Raw genomic sequence first — 26,884 nt, forward strand, 5'->3', positions numbered from 1 at the left:
GGTATGCTACAATAATATTTGTAGTAGAGAACAATCATTCTGGAACTCTTCTGTAATATGGTGCAATCTTTCTGCATCAAGGCACTGATGTGAAACAGTGATAGCGATCCTATCTTAGTCTGCTCTTTGGCTGAGCAAACCCAGCATGCTCAGCTTCTCTTTGCAGGCCATGTGCTCTAGCCACTAACCATATTAATGGTGCTCCACTGAACTCAAAACACTTTGCCAACATCCTTCTTCCTTCAACAACTTCCTCCTTTAAGGGGAACTTTTACTCACAAAGGATGGTGACACACTGGAACAGGTTGCCCAAGGAGGTTGTGGATGCCCCATCCCTGGAGGCATTCAAGGCCAGGCTGGATGTGGCTCTGGGCAGCCTGGTCTGGTGGCTGGCGACTCTGCCCATGGCAGGGGAGTTGAAACTAGATGATCATTGTGGTCCTTTTCAACCCAGGCAATTCTATGATTCTATGACTCTATGACTCCATGATTCTATGATTCTTGTGCTTGTGGGCTGAAAACTGGATTCCAGACAGAATTGCGTAGGTTTTGAGGAGAGAAAATTATCCTTCCTCTTCTTGATGGTACACTTTTCTAACACAGCTCGGTGTGTTAGAAACCATGTCCAGGGTACACCACAGCCTCATGGAGTCTTTGCTGGATCTCCATGTTCCTTTGTGCACAACTCTCTGCTGGCCAGCACGTCCTGGTCTTGGGGCTGTTCCTGCCTAGGGGCAAGACCTTGCTCTGCCTTTGTCAGTCCAATTCCCCAGCCTGTTTCAGTGTTCCTGGAGAGCAGCCCTGGATTTCATCCACGGATATGCTGAAGGTGTATTCTGTGCCACTGTATAGGTCATTATAGTTTTGCCATTAAGTAAAACAAAAGAAATCAAGTCAAGGATACTACTGGGCACTCTACTGTAACAACTGTTGCTCACTGTACTTGAATAAATAGCAATCTTAATTTCACTTAAATTATCATGATCTCTGTCATTATACAAAATTTTAAGGATGGAGAGATTCTGCATACTAGAGGATTGTCCCAGTATATTATTGCTTTTATGGACATATTTCTTGACCTTGCCACTGGCTCTTCTCACTTTTCCACTCACAAACACTGTGTGCCATCTTTCTTTTTTCCTCTCCGTATTATGGACTCCTGGCAACCAGGCTATCTTCTGTCATATAAATAATTCTTGTGCCACAAATCATCTTCCATATCTTTCTTCACTGATGCCCTTCCTATTCAGTCTCCTTTCTGCTTTCCTTGGGAATTCTTATTGGTCTCTGTTATCCATTTCCCATACTCAGCTCCCATTCTCCTTCCTTCCCAGGGTATTCTTTCAGCCACACATTAAATGCTTCATATCTCTCTTCTTTTTATTTCTCCTGATTTTTCTTGCTCAGCCAATAAATCACCGAGTGATTTACCTGTAAATATGCCTAACTGGGAAGATAAATAGGGAAAGCATTCAGTTTATAGCTGGGTAGCATTAGCTGGTGTGACAAGCTGGCTGTTTATTTGATCTGCAGAAAACTGCAGAGGTATTTTATGCTATGGTGCTGCCCATTCTTTAGTTATCACATTACTTCCAAGCAGACAGAGAGAGAAATGTCATGAAGATGATGTCAGAATGCTTAGCCAATTCGGTTATGTGGTGCTTATCTCAAAACAGTTCTCAGGTTGTCTTTATCGACTAGTTTGTATACACAAAAATGTTTGTATTAAAATGTCTCCTTACTGTAAGCTTGTTTCCCTCATATTTTTACTCTGCTATATGTGCAATTTTCAGATTTACAGAACAATATGCCTACTGTAAAATACCTGTAGCACTGTAGCTCAACAGCAGTTGAGCAAAAGGGCTTTTATCACCTTCCAGTGCTTTTCATGTATGAATATGAGACAAAGATGACATTTTCTGACTATATCCTTTTAAAAAGGCTCATTTACTCTCTTAAAAGATAACAACATTGCCATCAGCAGTATTTTTGAATTTTTTTGTTTTTGAAGATAAAATACGAAAACCACTCTATACATATTCTGCCTTACACACACAACTGTGCTGAGCCATGATCATGACATGACAGATAGGAAAATATTTTCCACTTAATATTTCTTAACACCAGTTTTCTGGTGTGATCACTTGATTTTCTGTGGAGGCTACATTCAATAAAGGTAGAGGAAATGAGCATTACCATGCTCAGTCTCCCGCAGAAGCGATATTCAGCATTACAAATGTGAATATCATAGAATCATGGAATCATTTGAGTTGGAAGGGACGTTTAAGGGTCATCCAGTCCAACTCTTCTGCAGTGAACACAGACATGTATAGATAGATAAGGTTTTTCAGAGCCTGGTCCAATCTGACCTTGAATGTCTCCAGGGATGGGATATCCATCACCTCTTTGGGCAAATTGTTCCACTGCTTCACTGCCCCCATCATAAAAAAACCTCTCTTCTCAGATCCAATCTAAATCTCTCCTCTTTTAGTTTGAAACCATTTTCCCTTGTCTTGTCACAATAGACACTACTAAAGAGTCTGTCCTCTTCTTTCTTATAACTCCCATTTAGATATGAAAAGGCTGCTACCAGATCTCCCCAAAGCCTTCTCTTCTCCAGGCTGATCAGCACCTATTCTCATAGGAGAGGTGTTCCATCCCTTGGATCATCTTTGTGGCCCTCTTCTGGATGCGTTCCAACAGGTCTATGTCTCTCCAGTACTGAGGACTCCACATCTGGATGCAGTAATCCAGGTGAGGCCTCACCAGAGCAGAGTAAAGGGGCAGGATCACCTCCCTCGCCCTGCTGGCCATGATTCTTTGTACATATTAATATTTGGGATTTTCGTTTTTGGGGAAAAAATACTTGAATTGAAAATGCAGTATAAATCAGTGTTTATATGAATCAGCCAAATCCTGTGTTGGGTTATAAGTAGAAGCACATAATGAAAGAGGTCTTATCTTACTGGAAATTGCAGTTGATTCTGCCTCATAATGGAAGAATGAATTTCTCTAGTGCAACAGTAGACTTTCTTTCTCTATTTCTTTCCTCACTTAGTTCTCAAAACAAGGCATGCAATTCATAAAATTCTTTGGATGAGAGTTGTTTAGTAATCTAACACAGCAGGGCCTGGTTCCTCCTAGGCTTCATAAAAGGAACTACAAAAATACCAGAAATATCCCACTCTTCACTTTTTTTTATTACGAAAGAAAGAGACTGGCAATGTTACACATTTTTCCCTGACTATATAATTTGACCCTCTGATGTATCTAGGTAACGTCATAGCTTCTTGGCTTCTTTCTCATGTCTTCAGTAAAATGTCAGTATGGATAGATTTATGCTACTGAGAAATAAAGCAATTCTTAGACTGATACTATGAATGTAGTTATCCTGTTATTAAAACAGTTTTGTGCATGCCCTGGATACAAATTCAGAATAAGCTTCTAATCATTTCTTCACCTCCCCTAACAAAGCCTTGGTTTTAACCATGATTAGTATTATGTGGAAACACATAATAATAATAAACCAATACAGTCCAAACAACGAATGTATGAGAAGCAAATATAACTGCACAACGTAAATCTCTTGGCTAACTACGTGCCTCTGCCTCTTTGAACTGGAATTACTCTTGTACTTAATCAAAATGAGAGACCACGCACTCTATTTTCTATCTTACACAAAGCAAAGCAAAGCAGGAATGAATAATCAAGAGAGATGGAAACAATATACAGAGGTGATAGTCTGCTAATCAGTCAAGGACCTTGCACTGATTCCTGGTCCCCTTAGAAAGTTCAAATAAAGTAATTTGGAAGGAATCTCTATGTCAGGATTGCTAGAAATAGTAACCCCCTCCACTCTATCGAAGTGCATTATGAAACATGAGCAAAGACAACCTATTATCTATTTCTGGAAGTAGTTTTTGTATCTCTGTTCCTATCACCACCAGTAGCATCAAGGATTTGGTTGATGGATCCTCACAATTGCAGTTCTGCTCTCCCACCGTTTTTAGTATACTGACACAGAAGATACTATTGTTGAGCACTTCTTCATGACATGTAAGCAATGTGGATTCATGCTGTGCTTTCTGTCAAAGGACTTTTCCTCTAACTAGCAATACTGCAAAACTATTTCAATTCTGATATATTTAAATCCTTCAAAAATGTAGGTTGGGGGCAAGATTTCTACTATAATTTTAAAAATGGCTCAATGCTAGAGCAGACATAAGCAGATTGCTCAATTCAAATTTCATTCTTGAATGGAGACTTTGATTCAGTTTGCATGCCATGTGAGTAATCTTACAGTAACACCACAATAGATATTCTCCTAGAAAGATTACAGGATTCTGTCTACTGAATGTGCCTGTTTACTTTTTTAAAGGATTGATGTTGTTTGGTGACTTCTTAACCTCACATGTGCTTTTTATCTTTGAACTCAGTACTATTTAAATGGATTTTAAATCAGAAATCAAATCTGTTTGTTTGTTTTATCTCGTGTTGCCATTATCTAAAGCAGCAGATTTATTAGTTCCAGCCCAAGGACAGGACCCACCAAACTGTGACTTGCATTCCGCCTTGAAATAAATTTCAGTACCTCAGCAAGAAATTTGAAAACCAGTGTTTTGTTTTTAACTCAAATTTCTAGTGATCTGTGCCTTGGGTAAATCATCAAGAATCTTGGAATCCTGTATCATACTGTGTCATTAAACTGCTTTGTAATTATAAGCTACTCTTAGTACTCTTGACTGCCCGCCTTTTTCCCACCTGTCTTTCGGGCCTTTAAAGAGGGCCTTATTATGTATTTGTGGGGTATATAGCATGATATGTCCTCTGACTGTTACTGCTAAACATAAAGAGTAAATAGCAACAATAATAATCCTAGGATGTAATAGAGTCTATAAATATGCACATGAATAGAGCATATTTTGGGGGAAAACTTTTTTTTTTTGCCATAGAGTGTCATGCAGATCATATAGAGAATATGTTGATATATTTGTTTTCTTTTTTTCTCCTGTAACTCCTACCACTTTAAAAGCAGTTACTGCCATGATGCCTGAAAAAGTATTTCATTGAATCTAGTATCTCTGCACTGGAGACTTCAATGTGCATAATGTAATCTGTTTGTAGAAGACTGGGATATGTAATTGTCCTTTTACTGAATTTCCTTTTGCTCTATGAAAAGTCTATTAGTTTCAGCCTCCACTTTAGAATAAATTTAATTGTCATTTTTGTTTTCAATGCCATCTGTACATTTACTTATAACACTTCTCTTGTCTGTAGCATGAAGAGAACTTAGGTCATGTCCAGCAATAAGAAAGCCCAGTGAAGACTTTTAATAACTTTCTTTCAGCAGAAAAAGAGATTTTCTGCTACTAAGGTCAACATATTTAAGTTATTCTACTTGGGGACTTTCTGAAGAGTACAGAAGTGAATATTCAACCTGAGAGAGCTGCTGGGGCACAGTCTGCACCCTTGTAATCTATAAGTTATTCTGTGAGTGCACAAATCACAAATTCACAGATTGATACCTAAGAGTCCCGAAGTTTAATTCTGCCCTAACGATACGTTATTAGAAAGTGGTGACCTAGGAGAGATTCCTGAAAGGGTGAAGGGCACACTATTTGTAAAAAAAAAAAAGAAAAAAAGGAAGGTTGGGGAAATATTTATATGGGGCACATGAAACTCACTGATTAGCTTCGATGCATGAGCCTGTATGCATACAGCAGAACTCCATTTCTTTTCTTTTTCTTCTTCCCAAACATCTTCTCATTGTTGTTTCCCTGACTTATTTCTAATTTGGCTTTAAGAAGCAACATAAAGCTCTGTTTTAACAGAAATACACTGACAAGCTGGAAAATGTGAAGAGAGATAGGTTCCAGGTGATCTAATGCTGGATTGGAAATAGAGGTTCTTATAACTATTTCAGGGTTCTCTTCGTAGTCCTAGGCTACTTCATATGGGCTGTGGTTACATTTGCAATGTATCTCCATCTAGAAGACAGGCAAGTATATTTGAGTCACCAGAAGATGCACTGGACCTGGAGATTTCTCTGTGGGCCAAGGTAGTGAGAAGATGGTGAAACAGGAGTAACAAAAGGAGGAAGTGGGACATAGTGCATGCTCTGTAGGGCATAAATACATAGCTCCTGTGTACACTGTTCATGTCTCCATCTTCCTATTAAAAAGCTAGTGGACTACTTTGGGTGCCTCCAAACATTCAGCAGTTATCTTGCATCTATTTCTTGGTGACACGTGTCTGTATCTGTTCATTGGCTGACTTGGTTCTTCAGCTTCAGTCACTCTTTCCATTTCACCTCTGTCTGAGGTATAAGTACAGAAAGATATAATTTCCTCGTCATTACTATTAACATGTTTTTATTCAGAATGCCTACTACAGCTTATACCATAGTAGTTCCCCTTTCAGTGCAATGTCTTTTCTGCTGCCTCATTAGGCCCTTGGTTCACTTTACAACACTGGTGCTAATGTCTGTCTTATCTAACTCTCTTAATAATTCCCATTGTGCCAGAACAACAAATATTTCTTAGAAGCCATTTGAGTTCTGCATGTCACACACAAGTCACCTAAGGAGCGCGTGCATGCTAAGTATGCTCACAATTTTAAGAGCAATTTGATGCATTAACACCCTGCTAAATGAAAAGAGTATTAGAGCTAAAGCAAAACAAACAGATCCTGTGCTTAATTTGACAATTAAGGTTTTGTTTGGAGCAAGCATTTCCACTAAGAACCCCTGCAGTAGGACACAGTCCCTTTATAAAGGCCGGGGACAACTAACTCCACTGAGACGCAGTGGTGAAGCTGTTTATGTTAACACTGGCAGGCAGTGTGCCGGGGAGCCATGCTGGATTCCAGCTGTATATGTGGAAATTTTATGGGGATGGGTGTGAATCTGTGAGAGCTGCTTGCGCACAGAAGCTGTTGGACGTGGTGTCTCATCCTCAGCTGACCTCTGAATCTGTGCTGTAACACACACAGGTGGGGAACACACAGCTAACCAGGCTCCTCAGGGGACACCCAATCTGATCTATCCAGATGCAGTCTTACAGACGACAGGCTTTCGAGGAACAGCCATAAAGAGCCCAGCAACCTTGGAAAAACATGGGGGCAGAGCAGCAGGGCAGGCCTGTACTGCTGCACACAGGTGAAGCGCAGCACCTGCTCGAGAGGGAGAAGCGAGCTGAAGGAGCCCGCAGCTCCAGCCCTGTACTGGCCTGAAGCTGTCCAAACTTTCCAAACGATTTGGACTGCTCTCTTTGACAGTTTGGAGCTGCTTCACACGCTTCTACATCCCCCTTTCTCTGGGGCAGGCAGCAGCACACCTGCACCCTGGGGTGGCCTTCCCAGAACACAGCAGCGACTCTGTCCCCGTGCATCTGAGGACGGCCGAGGAGCGACACCGCCCTTCCCACGCGTCGCCCCGCTGCCCACGCCGCCATCCCCCGCACTCCACCCAGCGGGGCCAGGGCGGGCGGGGCGAGGGAGCGCGGCTCTCCCCGCCCCCGGCGCTCGGGACCGCGCTGCTCCTCTCTGCGGGGACGGGCATGGAATTGGCGGGAGCGTATAAAAAGCCGCCGTGATGCGAAGCCGCTGTCCCTCCGGAGCTGCCGAGGGGCGCCAAGGGGCAGCGCGGCGCGATGATCAACCCCAACTATTACCCGTGGGGCTACGACGACGACAACGGTGAGAGGGCGCGGGGCCAGGCAGCGTGCCGGGCCGGCACTGACAGCTGCCCGCACTGACTGCCGCTGGCTTTGTCTGTCTCTGTTGAGAACGTGTTGTCATGGCGGGGTCAATGGGTGTATCCTATCATGTTTTTGGGCACTGCTGGACTTTGGTCCAAATCCACCTCTGGTTTCCTCTTGATGTGTTGTCTGGCTCCTAGTAAGGAAAAGGTGCAGTTTGCGATGCAAGCTTGGTTGAGATGAATAACGTGCAGTCATAGTCCAGCTACAGAGATCTAAATGCTTGTAACACAGTGCTGCTCTTGACAGCTCATGACTAACAGCCTGCTGTTAGCAATCCACTTATTAATACTTTTACTGCCGTAGCTCAACAGTGCCATTCATTGTGAAACAATATAATTTGTACCTAGCTAGAAGAGGTTTTCATGATGTTTCTCTGATTTTTTTTCTAGGACCAGATCAATGGCACAAAAATTACCCTACTGCCAAAGGACGCCATCAGTCCCCCATTGAGATCAATAACAAAGAAGTGCACTATGACCGCTCCCTGCTGCCCTGGTTTGCTAGTTACGATCCTGGTGCAGCGAAGACCATCCTCAATAATGGGAAAACCTGCAGAGTTGTGTTTGATGATTCTTTTGATAGATCAGGTTAGTTTTGTTTTCAGCTTGAACTGTTGTTGTATATCAGCGTATATTTCTCAAATTGGGTGAAAGAGTACTCTGAGTGCTCATGGCTGTCAGAAGGTCCTTGTGTAGAGCCTGCATGTGGCATGCTGAGTTCTGTTCCTCCAGTGTCCCACACATCTGACAGGAAAGGTATGAGACTACTTTTGAAGTCTGTAGGTAAAATCCTAGGGAATGAAGAGAGCTGCAGAAAAGCTTGATGCAGGATGAGTTAAGGCGAAGGATAAATTTCTGCAATTGCGAAGGCCAGTGCTGGTGTGTTGCTTCCTAGGGGCACAGAGTTCAGGCTTTGCCTGTGAGGACTGAATTCCATACAAGGCTATCTGAGCTGCACAGAAGAACATCTGTAATTGTGTATATGGCTGAAGTCACAATATTTGAAAACTGTACTTGAGTGATTTCTAATAAATGAAGTAACAGACCAAATGTTGCCACATAATCACTTTATTCAATCAGTTAAAATGCCCTTTAGCATTTGTGATATTTTGTCTTAATTAAAGGCTGAGGAATTCCAATGCTTCATCTTCAATGTCCAGAATGTTCTGATGTCCAAAATCTTTAATCTTATTACTCACAGTTACTACAAGATGAAGCGTATGCTGCATATATAATGCATAACTTTTAAGAGTTAGTGGGGCCATGTATTTAGAAGAGTTATATCTGTTCTCTTCAACAGGTGCTAGAAGTATTAGTCTTGTTGGCATAACCACTGAAGTTTCATGTTGATACTGTTGGCTATATTTCAAAGGAAAAAACATTACATTAAAGAAGTATGAAATTGCTTTAGTACTGAGATAAAAGGGAAAAATCAAATGCATACCTCTCCCTTTATTCTTTTATTGAGGTCAACAGAATTGCATTGTTTATAGCACATGAGTTGGTAAGAAAAAAATGTCCATTTTAGTAAAATATTAAAAGTCTGTCTTCTGCAATGCACAGACTTAAATTTAATTATATTATAAGCTTCATTTGCCACTGCAGTATAATTAAGATTGACTGCAATAACTAGTAGGAGAAATTTTGCTAATAAGTTTGTTGGTCTTAAATATCTACATGCATTAATTTAAGTTGGATTTTTAATGAGTTGGGTTTCATGAAAACGGAGTATAAAAACGTATTATGTAAGATGAACTCGTCAATACTCTCAAAACTCATAAGTGAGTATGAAGTCTTTGATTAACTTTGTAGCAAAATGGGAATACTTACTGTTATTTGTATAAAATATTATTCCTAATGTCAGATAGCACTACACATTAGTAATGACATGTTGCTATGGCATATGTGAAGATCTCTGTGACCATTGCTTACCTTTTTTTTTTTTTTTTTTACTATCTCCATTACATGTTGGAACAGCATCAAATATATCAGTCGTTGCATCTCTTGCATTAACATCAGATACTTTTACAATTACTCAAGTTGTGCATGGTGGGGAGTGTATAGGTAGAACAATACATACACTTTGGCTAGAAAGAGCAGAAAGGTTTGGAATGTGCTGAATTTTTTTTCAGAAAACTACTCAGCAACTGCTGTGTCTGTCTGCGGGTGTCTGTCTGTGGGTGGTGTTCCTTTTCTAATATAGTGTTAATTGCAGGACGAATTCCACTCTGCATGCTTCTACTGACTTGAGCAAGTTTTAAGTTTCTTTTGATATGTATAGTAACTTATTTTCCCAGTAAAATAACCACCTACTCATACTATAAGGCTGTATAATAACAATCATAACAAATTGAATGTTTCAATCCCTTGGAACAAAACCATTCTATCTAACTATCCATTCATCTATCATTCTATCTATCTGAATTATTTCTGAGTTAGCCAGAAAACAAGGGCTTCTTTTATTTCTGTAACTTTTTTGGTTAGAACAGTCATACTTGTGTCTGTACTTAATCTAGATTTTCATGAGTGGTGGATGAAATAGACCTATTATTGCTAAGTAAATTGCTAATGATTTCTCAGAGTTTTACTTTCATTGTATTTTCTCTGCTAGGAAAACTTTAAATATGCACCATGTGGACAGTTTTTCAAACTCAAATTATTGGAAAGAATTTTCCGGAAAAAGTGCAGTCAAATATAATTAACATTTTATGTTGCAGAGGCCTTATTACTTTATCCTTGGGCCTACTCTTGCAGTTTATGAATATTGGTTTACTTCAAGAATCTGCTTTGTAACTGAAGACATTTCATAGAATGGCTTGGGTTGAAAAGGACCATAATGATCATCTAGTTTCAACCCCCCTGCTTTGTGCAGGGTTGCCAACCACCAGACCAGGCTGCCCAGAGCTATATCCAGCCTGGCCTTGAATGCCTCCAGGCATTTCTGAAAGATACTTGCTTTTGGAGCTGTGTTGTCTCTGCTGGTTGTCTGTGAAAGCTAATGGATCATTTGGACTCAGTTGTCTCTCTTACCATACCTATGTCGAAGAAGGTGGTTGTGCCACCTTTTGGCAACTGCACCAGAACTCTGGGGTGCTTTGGCAGCCTACCTGTTTAGCATGTACACACCACTGCCACATTTATTGGCTGGAATGGCAAGTCAGATATTCTTTTAGATCCAACAGTAACTGTTTTGTTTTGAAACAGGACTGCAGTATTATTTCTACTAGCAGAGTCTTTTTGCTTTTAGAATTCCCAAAAATATTCGCCCCAGAAGAGCATCTTGAAACCATCTAACTGGAAGGACCATTATCATGATGTTGCATGAGTTCTGCAGCTTCTAACTTTCTTAGCACTAATGACTGCAGCTTTATTTGTCATTTCTATGGACAACAGCTTAGGTCAAATGTTCAATCATTAAATAAACAGTAAGGATATGTAGGTCTTTTTCTGGAACACAGACCCAGCAGCTGGAGAAAGATAGGTTATGGCTATGTCAAATGGTGCTTTTTTTATCTCTTCAGTATACTCCATGGAAGTTCACTGGCCAAGGTTGATTCCTGCTTATCCTTTTAATGAGTTCCTGATGGTTGGCATTTAAAGGTTTGGAGTACCACTGTGCAGGCACACTTTTTATAAGGCTGCCTGGATGCTTTTTGCAGAATCTCTTGTTTTCTTATCAAAGGCAGACACTGTCACTGTAAATAGAGTTTGTTGCTTATCTTTCTTTAGCATGACTAGTGCTTGTGGACACCATTTCTAAGAGTACCACCTGTGGGAAATCTTATTTATCACTGTTAAAATAATATTTTATTATCTACTTCTGATGAATAAACATATATTTGTTGACTTGTTCTACAAAAAGGACAAAACCCAGTAACTTTTACTGGCAAGCATATCCATGCATGCTGTAGATTTGGTTAATTCCTGGGTACTGAAGTACTAGAAGAAGTCAGTAGGTGTTACAGAAATAGCACAGCTTAATTCCAATGCTTGTGTACCCCAGTAGCTATGCTGCATACCACTATGGTATACTGCATACCGCTAAAGGCTGCAAAGATAAATTCTTCCTTTGGTGCTTAGCACATTTATCATTTGTAGTGTCTTCATGAAGTTATTGAGTGTTAATGACCAGTGCAGAGCTTGGGTTCAGGGGATTTAGTAATTGAGTTCCTGTTGACTTTGGACTTCTACATTGCTGTTGAAGCTACAAATGCTTGAACAACTAAGGGCCTTCTTAGGCTATGGCCTTCAATTGTCTTGCAGTAATGCCTTACTAATTTCATTTCACTGTGGAATCCACTTTATGGATTTGGCAGCATGTGGGAATGGTGAACCTTGTAAGAGCAGTTAGTTCTTGCCCTGTTTATAAACACAACTGGCTTCATGAGTCTGTTTGTTCAAAGAACATTTGGATTTTGTGTTGAGGGACATGGTTTAGTGAGTACTGTTGGTGATAGGTGGATGGTTGGACTGGATGATCTTGAAGGTCTATTCCAACCTCGGTGATTCTGTGATTCTGTTTGGTGCTCTCTATTATTTTTCCACTTCCATAAGATGTCTTCACACCCACCAAGAAAGGTGTTTGTGTAGACATAATTTGGCCTAGGCTGCATCCTCCTGTGCTCTTTCTGGGGCAAGCACCTGCACAGCTGACCACACTGGGAATGAGAATAGATGTATTAGCCCACTGTCTTATGCTGCTCATAAGGGACAAAGTAGAAAGCGAGAATTTTTTTTACTGGAACTGATCTCATACTCTTTTTCAATCGGGTCTATTGGTGTGAGTTTGTTAGCATTTTCTGAAAACAAAATCCCAGGAGAATGAAGATACCTTTAGAATTTATGTTCCAAGCCACGTGTTTAACCAAAATGAAGATTCCTTTCATTAACTTGGAGCTGTACAGACATTGCTTTGGACTGTTTTGTTCTAGATATTAGAAAACAGTTCTTGCAACTATTATTTTACACTTCTTAAAGCATAGGAGACTTTCATTTACTGTGATAATTTCTACTTAAATTGTCATTCCATATATTTCTTTTTTTTATACAGCACACTTGTAGGTCTTTTCCAACCTTAATGATTCTATAAGATCATCTGGTTCAACTGTCAATGCACTCCCACCATGACCACTAACCATGTCTCTCTGTGTCACATCCATATATATCTTGAGCACCTCCAGGGATGGTGACTCCACCACCTCCCTGGGCATCCTGTTCCAGTGCATTACCACTCTTTCTGAGAATAAATTTTTCCCAATATCCAACCTGAATCTTCCCTGGCACAAGCACAACTAGAAGCCACTACTTCTTGTCCTATTGCTGTTACCTGGGAGAAGAGTTTGACCCCCCACCACCTCACAGCTGCCTTTCATATCGTTTTAGAGAGCAATAAGGTTTCCCCTGAGCTTTCTCTTCTCCACACTAAGCACCAGCCTTTCCCTCAGCTATTCCCTCTAAGACTTGTGCTCCAGACTCTTCATACCTATATTGCTTTTCTCTGGACGTCTTCTCTGAGGCTCCAGAGCCTCAATGTCATTCTTGTAGTGACCAAAACTGAACAAGGTACGGCCTCACTAGTGCTGAGTACGGAGGGACAATCACTTCCCTATTCCTGCTGTCTACACTATTTCTGACACAAGCCAGAATGTCACTGACCTTCTTGGCAAATTCACTTGGAATAAAACAGAAAAAAAACCACACCTTTTTGTTTGTGGAGAAATGTTGATTTATAGCTATCACCACCTTTGCATCATTCTGTCTGCTCAAAATGTCCTAAGTAAAAATTAGTCTATTTATAGAGGAGTGAAGCAGCGATGTGTTGGCATGAGGTAATGCAGAGCTTCACACAATACCTGATCAAAAATGTCTGCTGATGTCCCATCTGCATGAATAATGGCACATTTTGGTCTTAAACTGGATTATTTGGTCTTACAGATCTATTTTAATGGAGAATTGATGGCCTTATTAGCTACTACTGTTACCGTATGTGTATCAGCATTAGTCATGGTACTGCATGTCTGTGGAACAAGTAAAAGGCACTTGTGGAGAGTAGCAGTGTGCTCCTAATATTCAGTACAAAGTATTCATTATGTTCTTAGTCCTTTATTTCTTGAGGTGACCATAGATTTTATTCCTTCTTTCCGGACTTAAGGATATTTTTCATTAACCTATAAAAGCTTCTTCCTGAGAACTGCTGAATGGAATGCTTATTAATTTATCTCCAAATAATACAAATGAGAATTGAATATTAATTAATATTTGAGGAATGTTGAGAAGTTCTTCCCTATTTAGTGTGAGTTATTTTCAAACCCTCTGCTTCCATTGCTGTGTAAATGTTGAAATTATTTAGGATGACTGTTGCTTGTCACAGGCTGAATTTTTTTTTTTTTTTAGGACAATAGCTTGCATTCTCAGTAACTGCTTTTCTGGCTCATTTGCTGTTACCATGGCCAGGAGAAGTGGCCATTATAACAGAAGCAGCATCAATGTTTTCTTAGCTTTTTAAACAAGTTAGTCATTGTCTGCCATACCAGGCACAGTCTGTAGAGTTTCTGGATATTTCTGTGTGCTTTGACATAGGCAAATATTAGATGGAATTTAGAAGGACATTAAGACACCTAAACTTAGGTGTCCTGTGTGGGGTTTTAAATGTAGCTGAGCTACGTATCTAAACTCACATCTTTTTCACTGGAGGTGGAGTTACACTGAATCAATGGAGTCTAGAGAGCAATTCAGGTCATGATCTGCTGAGTGTCTGATTAAAGCAAACAGAATTATTTCAGCAGCTCAATTGTTCTGATTAGTAGCCTAATTCAGTTACCTAAACAATAGGTATCTCATGCTGTTTTTGATGACATAATGTGTATCACTTTGCTCCAGGTGCTGCTTTAGAAGTGTACATTTTTCTTACAGATCTTGTATCATATCTGCCAGCCCTGTGCAGACACCTTCAGCACATCCCAGCTGCTCACGTTTATGCAGCGGAATTAAGACAATGATCTCAATTGACTATAATGAAAGCCTAGACACATGCTGACTGCAAGTGCTTGTGGCTGAAAATGTTTGCCTGAAGTGCTCTTGCAAATTTCCAAAATATAGATGGGTCTCTGGGAATGCAGGACTTCCGTACAGAAATTTTATGTAAATATTTTTAAAATTCTATACATTTCTTAAAAGTAAGCTGAAATATATCTGAATCTAATGCTGATGCAGATTGTCAATTACAGTGTTGAGAGGTGGGCCACTTCAGGGTGTCTACCGGCTGCGTCAGCTTCACTTTCACTGGGGTTCATCTGATGACCATGGCTCTGAGCATGTTGTGAATGGAGTGAGATATGCAGGAGAGGTAAGTGTCACCACTTCTTACTTTAAAATAAGGTATAAAGTAATATTTGTCATTATTGTGGGGGAGGGAGGGCAAGAATTAAGATTTGTCTGCTTTTCGAGCAGGTCTAACTTATCCGTGACATTTTCTTCATCCATGGATTCTTATAATTGTGAGTTAAGCTAAAATAATTCCTTCATTCACAACGCAAGAAAAGAAAAATATTGTGTGAAGCAGAAGTTTCCATGTTTTCAAGCCATTGTGACTTGAAACATAGGACATCAAGTTTGAGTTATTGAGGAGCAATGCAAAACACTGTTCTGAAAGAGTAGTGTCTTCGTGAAAGCAAAGAATTGGCCACAGAAATAAGAAAATATGTTCCTTTTATTTTCTGCCTTGAGGATGGTAAGAGAAGATAAGAATTGTAGATTAATAATATACAGAGCATATATTCTTATGAATTCTTTGCTAAAATTGCTCTAATTTGTAAAAAAAAAAAAATAATATTGTAATGAATCACATAGTTAGATCATTTCTGATATACATGTATATTCTGCCTGCCTACTTAAATCTTTTCTTTAGCTTCAAGATGAGACTTCTGTTCTTCTTTGCTGTTTATATACTGAGGTGTTTGTAGATTATTTTTAATAAAAATAGTATTCTGAATGATAATGTGATTGGTATAATTCATGTTTCAATTGTCTAATTTTTTGGAGGCCTACTCCTCATTCTTTGTGGTCCCAAAATTTCTCACATACATGAAGAACTCTAAATGCAGCTTTTAGTGGCTTACAACTCACTAATGGATCTGTTTTTATATCTCTTTGTTTTCAGCTACATTTGTTACACTGGAATCCAAAATACAGTAATTACCTTGATGCTGTGAGAAGAACAGATGGTATAGCTGTTTTGGCCATTTTTTTGCAAGTAAGTAGGAGCTCTTGTTCCTCCTTTGTAGTGCTACTGTAGAGTTTTCTGTTCTTGCGGGGTTAAAAAAACAAAACCTTCTGAATATATTTTCTAGAGTTCATATCACACTGAAGCGCTTGACTTTCAATAGTGCATGCTTTTCAAGTTACAGAGTATGAGTCATGTTATTTCAAATGGTATCTAGTACTTTGTCCCAGCACCTATAGTGTCACTATGTGGCTGGTGGAAGCTGTAAATCCAGATGTATTTTCCCCTGCTTTGGGGACACAGTGTCAGTAGTGGCACTTTTACCAATAGCAGTCAGCTGCTTGTTGTGCTAGTCATAAGCTGATTTCAAGGACAGATATTGCTTCTCGGCTATTTGTGAACTTTTTCCCAGGCAAAACTAACTCATAGACTATACATGTAACTCATCCTTTAAAAAAAAAATCCTTTTAAAGGCATGAAGTCTTAGCTTGAAACACAGGTCTTTTTTATGTCTTGTTTAATTAATGTATATTGGAGTTAAAACAGATCAGCAATTGTCAACAGTAGATATGATCATGTCTCAATTTCAAACTAGAGTGAAACTTTTCCTAAATCTGTATTTGAATCTGAAGAGTTCTTTGCCTTTCTTAGGCTAAAATACAATGTCAGAAGGAATTACTGCATTGCAAAATTATCTGCAGTGCTGAGCTTCTATACTGATGTCATTTCCTCATTTGAATCACAATACCCATTGGGGTACAGACAGAAGGTACAGACGGAAGATGTATCTTATCTGGTAGGAGTTATAGCTTTCGTCGATGCATTATAATTTAATAGCTGATTTGTGTTTGGATGCACATGTAAAGAATATCAAAAAGAAGAAAAATGGTAAGCAGAACTCTTTGGATAGCTCATTGTTTCTTCCTTACAGGTAGGAAAAACACCCAAACCAGAGATGAAAAGAATTCTTGAAGAAATAAATGCTATCAAAACAAAGGTAACAATGTTGGACTGTTTTAATAAGAAGATTGCTGGGAATTCTCAGGATGAAAAAAATCAGGAAGCATGACTTTGTAGTTTTCAGATTGAACTATGCAACAATGTCAGAGTATACTTGTGAATAAAATCAAGGGTAACTTTCCTTAGCAAGAAAAGTTGTTTTTTTCCTACTCTCATAAGAGCCTTTATTGGCTTTAATGGGCCTTACAGCACTTTGTGTAAATGAGAATCATTTCACCAAGATTCACTCTCCTGAAAACTAGACATGCAGTCTTAATCCTGAAGTAGACAGCTAGCAAGAAAGGGCACCTTTGGAAAATACTTCACTCTGCCTTGAGATAGTCTGCTTAATGGCTTTCTAAAGTGCCACCAACTAGACATCTGTCTCAGAAAACTTCATGTGATTAGAATCTCACCATTAATATACATTTGCTAAGCTGTCTTCTTTGTTATCAACACAAATATCAAAAATCTAAAATGCATCTTACTTCATTGTATAGTGACCTAACCCAATTCATAACATAGGCAGAATTGCCATAAGGAAGCAGGCCAGAAAGAAGAGAGTATTTCTGCATGGAAAGGAGTGAAGCACTTTGGTATTGAATGCTGCTTTACATGAATTAGGTCAAGTTTAAAAAGTAGTACCATGGAGTTGTATCATTCTCCATCTGTGAGGGTTGTTCAGTCCAGTTGCCTTTGCACTGTGACGTTATTTGAAATGTGTGGACATGGACAAAGGAACGAAGTTTAGTGATGGATCTTGGTAGGTCAAGTTAACGGTTGGACTTGATGATGAGGGTGTTTTCTAGCCTAGGCAACTCTATGATTCTGTGATTGTGTTGTTTAGATGTGTGCTTTTTTCAGACCATGTATGTGTTTTTAATGTGCAGGAGTCATGCTGTTTTTTAAAATGCCAGGCTTGAATCTTTACCTAATCTTGACTAGAGCTGTTGAATTTTTTTTGTGTATTCTGTTTTTTGTTTTTGTTTTTTGTTGTTGTTTTTTAAAGGGGAAAGAAGCTCCTTTTCCAAACTTTGATCCTTCGATTCTTTTCCCTAAATCTCATGACTATTGGACATACCATGGTTCGTTCACTACTCCACCTTGTGAAGAGTGCATCACTTGGATTGTTCTTCGGGAGCCTATCATAGTCAGCTCAGACCAGGTAAACATCAAGCAAATAATATTTTACTCACTTCATTTTGGTTGCATGCTGTAAGCTGATCTGATTCTTTTGGCAATGAATCTGCTTATTGGATGCTGTGAGAAGTTCATGATTAAAAGGACAGTAAAGAATTGAATGCCTTTGAAACTATGTAGGTCACTCCAAAAGTAATGCCTTCTATTTATTTCCATGGAAACTACAACAGCTACAAAGAACACAACAGTATTGGATGGAATAAATCTTATCTACGAAACAGTATTTTTCAACATAGTCACCACCATTAACTATGTATTTTTGCCAGTGATGAACAAGAGCCTTCATACTGTGCTTATAAGAATCTGCATTAGCAGAGGTGACCCGCTGTTGCTACTGCTGAAACACACCACCCACTACCTCACTGTGCTCACACCCACAGCTTGATCTTCATAAACTTCAGCAAATGTCCGTGAAGGTCAGTGGGTGCCAATTTTTCCACATGGAGGAACTCAGTGACACACTTTTGCTTCATACTCACTTCCATTTTGTCAGACTGCCCCTCTACTGCGGTTTGTCACTTGCCAACAGAATGTTATGGAATATTGACAGAAAGTTCAGCCTCTACTCTAATATAGCCATTATCTGCTTCTGACATCATGAGCCAAGATAATAAAATAAAACTGATTGTTTCAATGTCCCCATCTGAAAGGAGGCTTAAATGATCAGATATCAGAGTGCTTTATAAATCCAGAAAGTTGTAACACAATGGAGATGTTAAGAGTTAATAACAGTTGGAGGCAGGATTGATAGCAAGCAGTAATTACTATAGTAATTGCTGTAGAATGTAAATACTATAGAAAGTTATTGCTCCCATGGACAAAAGACCTCCTGTGATGTCAGCTAAAGAAAAGAAGCTGTCTCTTTATTTCCCTGTCTGTGTCCTCCTGGTATTAAATCTTGTTAATAGTAAAGGAAAGAGCTGCATGTGGTTTGCACCTTTTATTTCACACTGAACTCTAAACCCCGCATTTCCCAAGACCCAATATTGGAAAGCTCTAGCCATTAGCCTGTGTTCTGTGACCATTTAAATCAGAACATTGAAACATTTAGCTAAAGATTGTTGTTGGGTTTACACCAACAGTTGTGACTGTGTTTGTGTTAATGCTCATTTCCTCTCACTCTCGTTTATATACATTTGAATGCCCTGTTTCATCACCCAGTGATTGTACTAATTTTTTAAATCTGAGATTATTCCTCTAGTTAGCAGGTGTGATAGCACAATTTTTAAGATTTCAGCACAGTGAGAAGTTGAACATTAATCAAGTGACAGACGTTATGTAGATATTATATGTGGACACATAACTTTTCATCTTAGATCATCAGGTGATAAGGAATTTTATTGCATTGATTGATGGGCAGATATCATAAAAAAATCTATTTGCTTTTATGTATTTATCTGGCTTTTATCTTTCAAATAATAGAATTCAGGTATGATGTGAACCTTAGGCAAGAGGTGAAACATAGTAATGTATTCATATAACTTACAGTGTAATTTTCACAGCTTATTTATTTGATCCATCTTCTGTTTCTTTCCCATCCAAAAACTAAAATACACAGAACATTTCAAAGCTGGTGCTTGTGTGAAAAATACAGATATGCTTTGACTGGTTACTAACAAATCTGCTTGGAGGTTTATATCATAGATGACAAACTACAAATTTTTGGGGGGAAGATGTAGCCATTGCTGAGCATCTCTAATTTAAAATGAGTTTTGCAAGGGGTGGCTAATCATGTCATTGATCCAGCTCCCTGAGAAGACTTTTGAATCACTGATCTATTTGAATTGTAGTCTTTTTCCAGCTTATCTGAAGTTAGTGAGTCTTGGGAGATATACAGGCAGATATGTAACTGATCCTATGCAGAAAAAAAAAGAGCATTTAAGATAAAGTTTCTACACATTGGCTTTTTCCTGAGATAACTTTTTACAGGCAGAATTATCAGTGTGTATGTGGTGCCATATACAAATACAATAGACTCTTCTTACTCCAGAGTGTCTGCAGTCCATATGATGAGTTAATAAAAAAAAAAAACAGTCACATTACCAATTACTTCTAATCCTGGAAAGTGTGCTGTCATTGTAGTATTTATTTATTTAGTATTTATTTTAAGTGCATGTGCATGTGCATCACTTGGATGTTTTTGCAGCCAGCTGGTAGTAGCATATTAGCCACAAGGATAAATGTAGTCAGTGAGAAACAGTACTCTGCAGGAAAAATCAGTTCATCGGAAATTTCTGTGATAGATGTAGTGTCAGCAGCCTGGCTGTTCAGGTTAACTTTCATTAAAGGGTAGGATTTAACTTTGGAATTCATCTATCCAAGTGCAGACTCATTTTTTCACTCTTAGGTAGCTGGAGATATTCGAGGCCAAGTTGGGTGGGGAGCAACTTGATCTAATGGATGATGACCCTGACCATGGCAGAGGATTGGAACTAGTTTGGATATGTTATTTTTTTTACTCAGTAGGTACATCTTTTTCCCAAAACATCTTCCAAAACATAATAAAAAACACTAGTATCTTCTCTAGCAGTACTTTTTCAGTATCGACAGAAGTGATGAACTATTTTCATATCCTACTGTTCCCATACAAATTACTTTTCATTTGAAATAGGAGATTTTGTTTCAGATGAATAATTCATTTGATGCAATTTGATGCATATTGAGTGTAAATGTGACTCTGTCATTGCTCATGCTTTTTCTAAGCTGTAAAGTGAGGAAGAACATTGAGATCCGTGAGCTGGCCCAGCCCATAAGCTATAATGAATAGAGGCATGGTGAATGTGGATTAATAGCCCAGACAGAAGTTCTGCTTCCATTAGACTTGAACTCTGTGCTATAGAATGTAGAATCATTAGCGTACTGAAGCTAGTTGTGAGGAAATTTAACTTTTGATATGTGTGGGGATACATTTTCGGATGTACACATGGAAAAATACATGCATCTCTTCACAGTAAGCCAGGGAAAGGGAAATGTCAAGTGTGTGAATCACAGCTGAAGTTCTTTCTGTCTAATGTCATCTATGGCAGTGGCAACAAATGAGCAGAATGTATTTGAGAGTGGGTATATGGTTTTGAAAATCAGAGAGCAGTAGAGGAAGAGAATTAAATGGTTTTGAAGAATATGGGCAGAATTTTTATGGCATCTCTCAAAAAGAATACAACTTTATTAAAAAAAAAAAAAAGACCAGAAAATGAAGCTGCAGACCCTGTTTACAGTCCATCTGAAATCTTGATCGGGTCATTATCCAGGTTTAACTAATAACTAAGTTTAATATTAAATAATATTAATAAATAACTAATATTTGTCTCAGCACCAAGATATATTCTCTGCTACAGACCCACGACAGAAGTGATCAATTAGTTTATCATTTAGTCTTAACACCCTTTAACACCTTTGAATTCTAGTTGCTGGTAAACAGTCAGGCATTAAGGTGGGGTTAAAGTAGAAGTTTATTAGGACATAGGCTAATAGTAGAAGTTTGTTAGGCTGTTCTAGTTCACATATTCATAGAATCACAGAATGGCCTGGGTTGAAAAAGACCACAATGATCATCTAGTTTCAACCCCCCTGCTATGTGCAGGGTCGCCAACCAAAGCCATTTCTGAGGATATTCTGAGCCACATTCTGAGGACTTCCTACTATTTCTGTAACTGTTATCAGTTCTGTAGACAATGCATACATGATGGTACTTAATTTCTCATGATGCTGTTCACATGTGACCCGTTTTTTGTCTCTTCATTATCTGTAAGAATATTACTAGTACAAAAACAAGGTGAGTACAGTTATTGTGGTGACGGGGTGAAGGACGTCCTCAAAATTTGAAGGAGGCTTTATCCCCTGCTTCTGGATCTGGACCGTCCTCTTTGTTTAACTACCGGGCTTATGAATTCGATCCCAAGACATTTCCATGACCACACTTTGATTTTGCTTTCCTGCAGATGGCGAAGCTCCGTAGCTTATCAAAGAATGCTGAGAATGAACCTGATCTCCCCCTTGTCGATAACTGGCGCCCAACTCAGCCTCGGTATTTCAGGATGGTGAGCGCATCATTCCTTTAGGACCTGGCTCAGGTTTGTTGCCCTTCAGTGAGGTGATCTCTAGAACTAGGAAATGGTCTTGCTTTGGTTCCTCTGCTGTATTTACACAGGATACCAGCTGTAGGCTTGGATGCTGAAACTTTGAGATGTGAAATGGGAATTTCACTTTCAGAGGATAAAATTTACATTTGAAAACCTTATTATTAAAATGGAAATAAAAAATCTGTTTGTTATTAGTATGAAGGAAGAAAGAAGACATTACTAATGAATATAGAAGAATTTCCTATTGGCCATGTCTCTTGGTGCTTGCCTTATTACAAACTAAAGAGATTGCAGTTAAGAGAAGTAAAATAAAAATAAAACCATATTTTTCAGTAATTGTTTTCAAATTAAGCGTGTTCTACTCTGAGCTGCACCAGTTATGCACATTAATAAATGAGAGCACTGTTGATATTTGATATTCATATAAAATAGGTAAGGATAGCAAATTGCTTCATTACCACTGATTTCAAAGTCAGCTTTTAACTTGATAAAGCAAAGGACAGGTGTGACAAAGGTCTATTCTGAAAACTGTATTCACTAAATCATACTTAGATAAAACTATGGAATTGAGGAAGAGCTATTTCTATTTGTGTCAAAACTGGTTGTCCATATTAAAAAACTAATTTGTTTTTCAGCATTATAGCAATCAAAGTGACATGGATTTTGAGAACTTCATCTTAGTATCCTAAATATATATATTTTCTCCATGTATGCTAATAGCTTTTATCTGTTAGTATATTGTTAAGATAGCAAAAGTTCTTAATTTCTAGTGCTTTTTTGAGGCATATTTTTTGTTCATGTACAAATATAATTGATTCTGCTATTAATGAGATTTGTGCGTAAATATCTGAATCCACAGTTTGACTCTTCTGATCAAAAGGCAGTAGACCAAGGTGTTCTTTCTCTTTCGTTTTGGCATCAAGAACAATGGAGCAGAATTGTAAGCCTATAGTTGAAATAACAGTATCTTTGCATTTAAAAATCCAATGTTAATAAATACATGTACCTATGGATTTTTGTTTTTCATGGTTGTTTTTTTTCCAGTTTTGGGAGCATGAAAAAAGAACAAAACTTTAAAGGATTTTTCAATGTCCTCTCATGAAAATTGATGATGGATGCACTTTCAGATGTTTACTTGAACTTTCAGAGTACTGAAAATATTTTATATGACTGCAAGGAAATAACATCTGAAACGTGGTATGTGGCTGAGAGATCCACACAATTCTTCTAGTGAGATCGCCTCTTTCTGGCACTGGCTTTTTTGTAATATCATGTGAATCAACTTCCGCACAGGTTGATTTTATGCTGGAGAAGTTCAATCTGTATTTCAAACCATTAATCTGAATGGTAATTTAGATTCAGCTCTGAAAATACAAAGTGCTGTAGTGTCTGTGCCATGAGTGAATTCTTAGCTACTCTTTTCTAGGACAGGAGGGTGTTGCTGAGCTTACTCATTTGACAGGGGATGTGCTTCTGGACTGTCTCCTTACCTTGCATTCCTCCTTCAAATAGGCAGTGTGTTGGCAGGGAAATTTCTATGTGCGTTGCACTGTAGAGTTCATGTTTTTTATTCTTATTTGCAGCCATATTGTGAAAGGATTCAGATGAGTTAATACTTTCTATGATGCACATATACAGTTTTGATTTTGACATAGGTTATCTTGCGTATAATTCTAATTACTCAGAATTACAATCAGAAAGCCTATGGTGGTTCTTATGTTTGAAAAATAAAATTGATTATTTTAAATGTATTTTCTTCCCAGCGAGGTCATTCCAGGACACCTCAAAACATAGCTTCTTGTTTGACCACCAGTACCCAACACAGTGTTAGCTGTAGGGATAAGGACATGCTGTTTGATTGTGCTTTCTTCCTAGGCAGGTTTAATTCACAAAGGTTTATTTATCTCATATCTTAAGTAAATATCTAAAACAGAAAAAGTAAGTATTCTATATCTAAGAAATGATTGTATTCTGAACAGGAATACAAGTTGCATAACACTGTTGACTTTGCAGGACAAGGTTTTGATGGAATACCCAGTGTCTCCGACCTTTGGGTGAAAATGGCAATTTCCTGATAAAAGAAAATATGAGAAAACAGTATTATGAATATCTTTCTACTTCTTTTTCTCTGGTCAGTTCTGTACTGTATACCCTGTGAATTAGAAGATAAGTTATTTTATGAAGACAACTAAGTTGTATATATTAGGGCTTCGAGTAGGCTATATCTTTCTTGAAATTAATGATGATGAAAAATTGGGGCATAGAATCTCAAGGTTTTTTAAATTGTGAGATGGTTTCCCAGTCACATTTTGTGAAGGAACTGTTTGAGTTCTATAAGTGAAGCTAAGATCAGCTTCATCCTTTAGAGATACATCTCTAAAGGATGCTCTTTTGAACTTGCAGACTAAGTAACCTCTAAAAAAAAGTGTAATTTGACTTTCTCATGAAGGTGGTTCCATAGTATATTTATTCATAATTAGTAAAATGTTGTCTAAATTAGGCCCAGGACTGTTTTCACTCGGTTTCAGATATACTCCAGCAGTCTTTTTGCGGAGTCTCTTGCAGTGCCTAAGGGATTGTTTGAGGTAATGGATGAATCAAGAACACAGTGGCTCTCCAAGAGTCAGAAACACATTAGAAATGTAGGAGTACGAGAAAAACAAAAAGCTTAAGAATGGGGGTGGCAAGGGCACTGGTGTTGTAGATTGAGCTGTTAACTGTAAGTATGAAGAGATTAAGGAGAGCTTTGAAGGCAGCAAGGGAGGTAATGTGAGTCAGCATTCAGAATGTGTTCCCTTCCTTCTGGCCATGCTCATTGTTATTTTACAAATGCCCTTCTATGCCTTTAGCTTGCAGCTTTCTGTAACTATAAGAAAAATAATCACCGATATGAATGAATTCAAGAACATGGGTCATAGTAGTCATAACATCCCACACATCTCACTTCTATCTGCACATTTCCTCTGTGGGGGTAGCAGTGCTGAGTGCGATGAGAGCAGAAAGCCCTGGATCCTCGTTTTTTAGCTGAAAAAAAAAAAAAAAACATTTAAGAAGGGGAAAAAGAATTTTCATCTGTATGGAATGGAAAACAAGGAGTTATACTTTATTTTATATGGCTAAGACATATGTGGTATTTCAGTGCTAAAAAGAAGTAATCCCTCCCTCTAAAGCAGAAATGCAGACATGAGACATTCAGCCATTTTGACAGCTTCTTCTCTAAGTCACTGTTCACCCTCTACAGATATCAAAAATAGGTATCTGTGCCTAGTTCTTTACTGCTGTGAGTCTTCCTGAAGCTTGGAACATTTAAAGACGGAGTCGTACATGCATCCAGGTCACTGGGACTCTTGAATAAGAAGGTGCGTATGGAAAGAATTGTAGATTTTTTTTTTATAGCACCAGAAGTAATTATGCTTATCAACAACGAAGATGAACCACCATCAATTTTATGTAGGATCTACCTAAAGATCAGACTAAAAAATGTCCTTGACAAACGTGTGAGAAGTGAATTCTCACGTTGCTTGTTGGGAGCCTCTGATGTAGCCCCAACGTCATGCTGGTCTGAGAAGGTATCCTGATGATAACTATATGCAGCTAGGCAGGAAACAACTAGCAGTCTCACTTTATGGAAATCTCTGAGGCAGGCAAGAAGAAGTAGATATACATATTGATCTGAAATTTTCTATTAAAATAGACATGGATTTTAATGGGGATGAAGAGACAAAATCATTCAAGTGGTATATATATTTGAAGAATTCAAACTAATCACATTTTTGTTAGATTTGGTCTACATTTGATTAAATGAGATTTATTCTATGTCCAAATTTATTTCCTTGGACATTTCATTGGAGTAATTGAAATAAGGGGCAGATTTGAATACCCCTTTTTTTATGTTAAATAAGACAGTTTGTAAAACACAATGTGCCTGGCTATAAAGACCATGAGAAAAATTCTGAATTATTTTGTTCAAGTTTCAGATTTTACTGTAAAAAGAAGAGTTCAAATTTCTCCTTGTAGGGAAGGAATCCACAATAATGTCTGTTGTGTTTTCAGAAAGTACTTAAGCAGTGCTGCAAAACAGAAATTCAGTACTCATATCACTACTTCAAATGTGTAAAATATGAAAGGTTTTTGTTCATCAGCATGGCTTTTAAACCAGAAGCTCTGTAACGTTGTTTTCCTCAGCAGAAAAGACCATGAAGGAGTAAGGTAAAGTGGAGCAAATTGGGACACTTGCAGTATAAGCAACACAACTGATCTTTGGGTACTTCTCCTTGCTTTGTGTTTTCACACTTTGGTTTCTTTATGGCTAGTACTTGGCCTCCTTATTCACTTCCAAGGTACTCAATATAACATGAAGACTAGGCAAATATTAGTATTACCTATGAAAGAGAGAGTGAGAAAAGATAGCAAGATACGAAGAAGAGATGAAGATTAGTCCTCTGTTGAAGACTGTTTATTCTTTTTTTTTTAATTATGACTTGTGCTTAAATTATTTGTTAAAAATCTGAGATTTTCAAATTAAAATCTTATTCTCTTTATAGGATTTCTTAGAAAGGTTGATGCTAACTTGTGGCACCATCCTGATCATGAATTTGTGCAGACTGATTTTGTGGGCAGTTCCTC

The 26,884-nt window shown here is 38.3% G+C and overlaps 1 protein-coding gene across 1 annotated transcript; it reads left to right on the plus strand.

Moving 5' to 3' along the window:
- The first annotated feature begins 7,526 nt into the window (after positions 1 to 7,526).
- LOC100539600 (carbonic anhydrase 3-like) lies at positions 7,527 to 22,358 on the plus strand. Its single transcript, XM_010709099.3, has 7 exons — positions 7,527 to 7,695; positions 8,150 to 8,347; positions 14,986 to 15,104; positions 15,918 to 16,010; positions 16,912 to 16,977; positions 17,989 to 18,144; positions 22,118 to 22,358. Exons 1-7 carry the CDS (start codon positions 7,650 to 7,652, stop codon positions 22,235 to 22,237), a joined length of 798 nt encoding a protein of 265 aa, XP_010707401.2. The 5' UTR covers positions 7,527 to 7,649; the 3' UTR covers positions 22,238 to 22,358.
- Positions 22,359 to 26,884: the final 4,526 nt, after the last annotated feature.

This window comes from Meleagris gallopavo, chromosome 3 (assembly GCF_905368555.1).
Source record: "Meleagris gallopavo chromosome 3, MGAL_WU_HG_1.1, whole genome shotgun sequence".
In the NCBI taxonomy this organism is placed as follows: domain Eukaryota; kingdom Metazoa; phylum Chordata; class Aves; order Galliformes; family Phasianidae; genus Meleagris; species Meleagris gallopavo.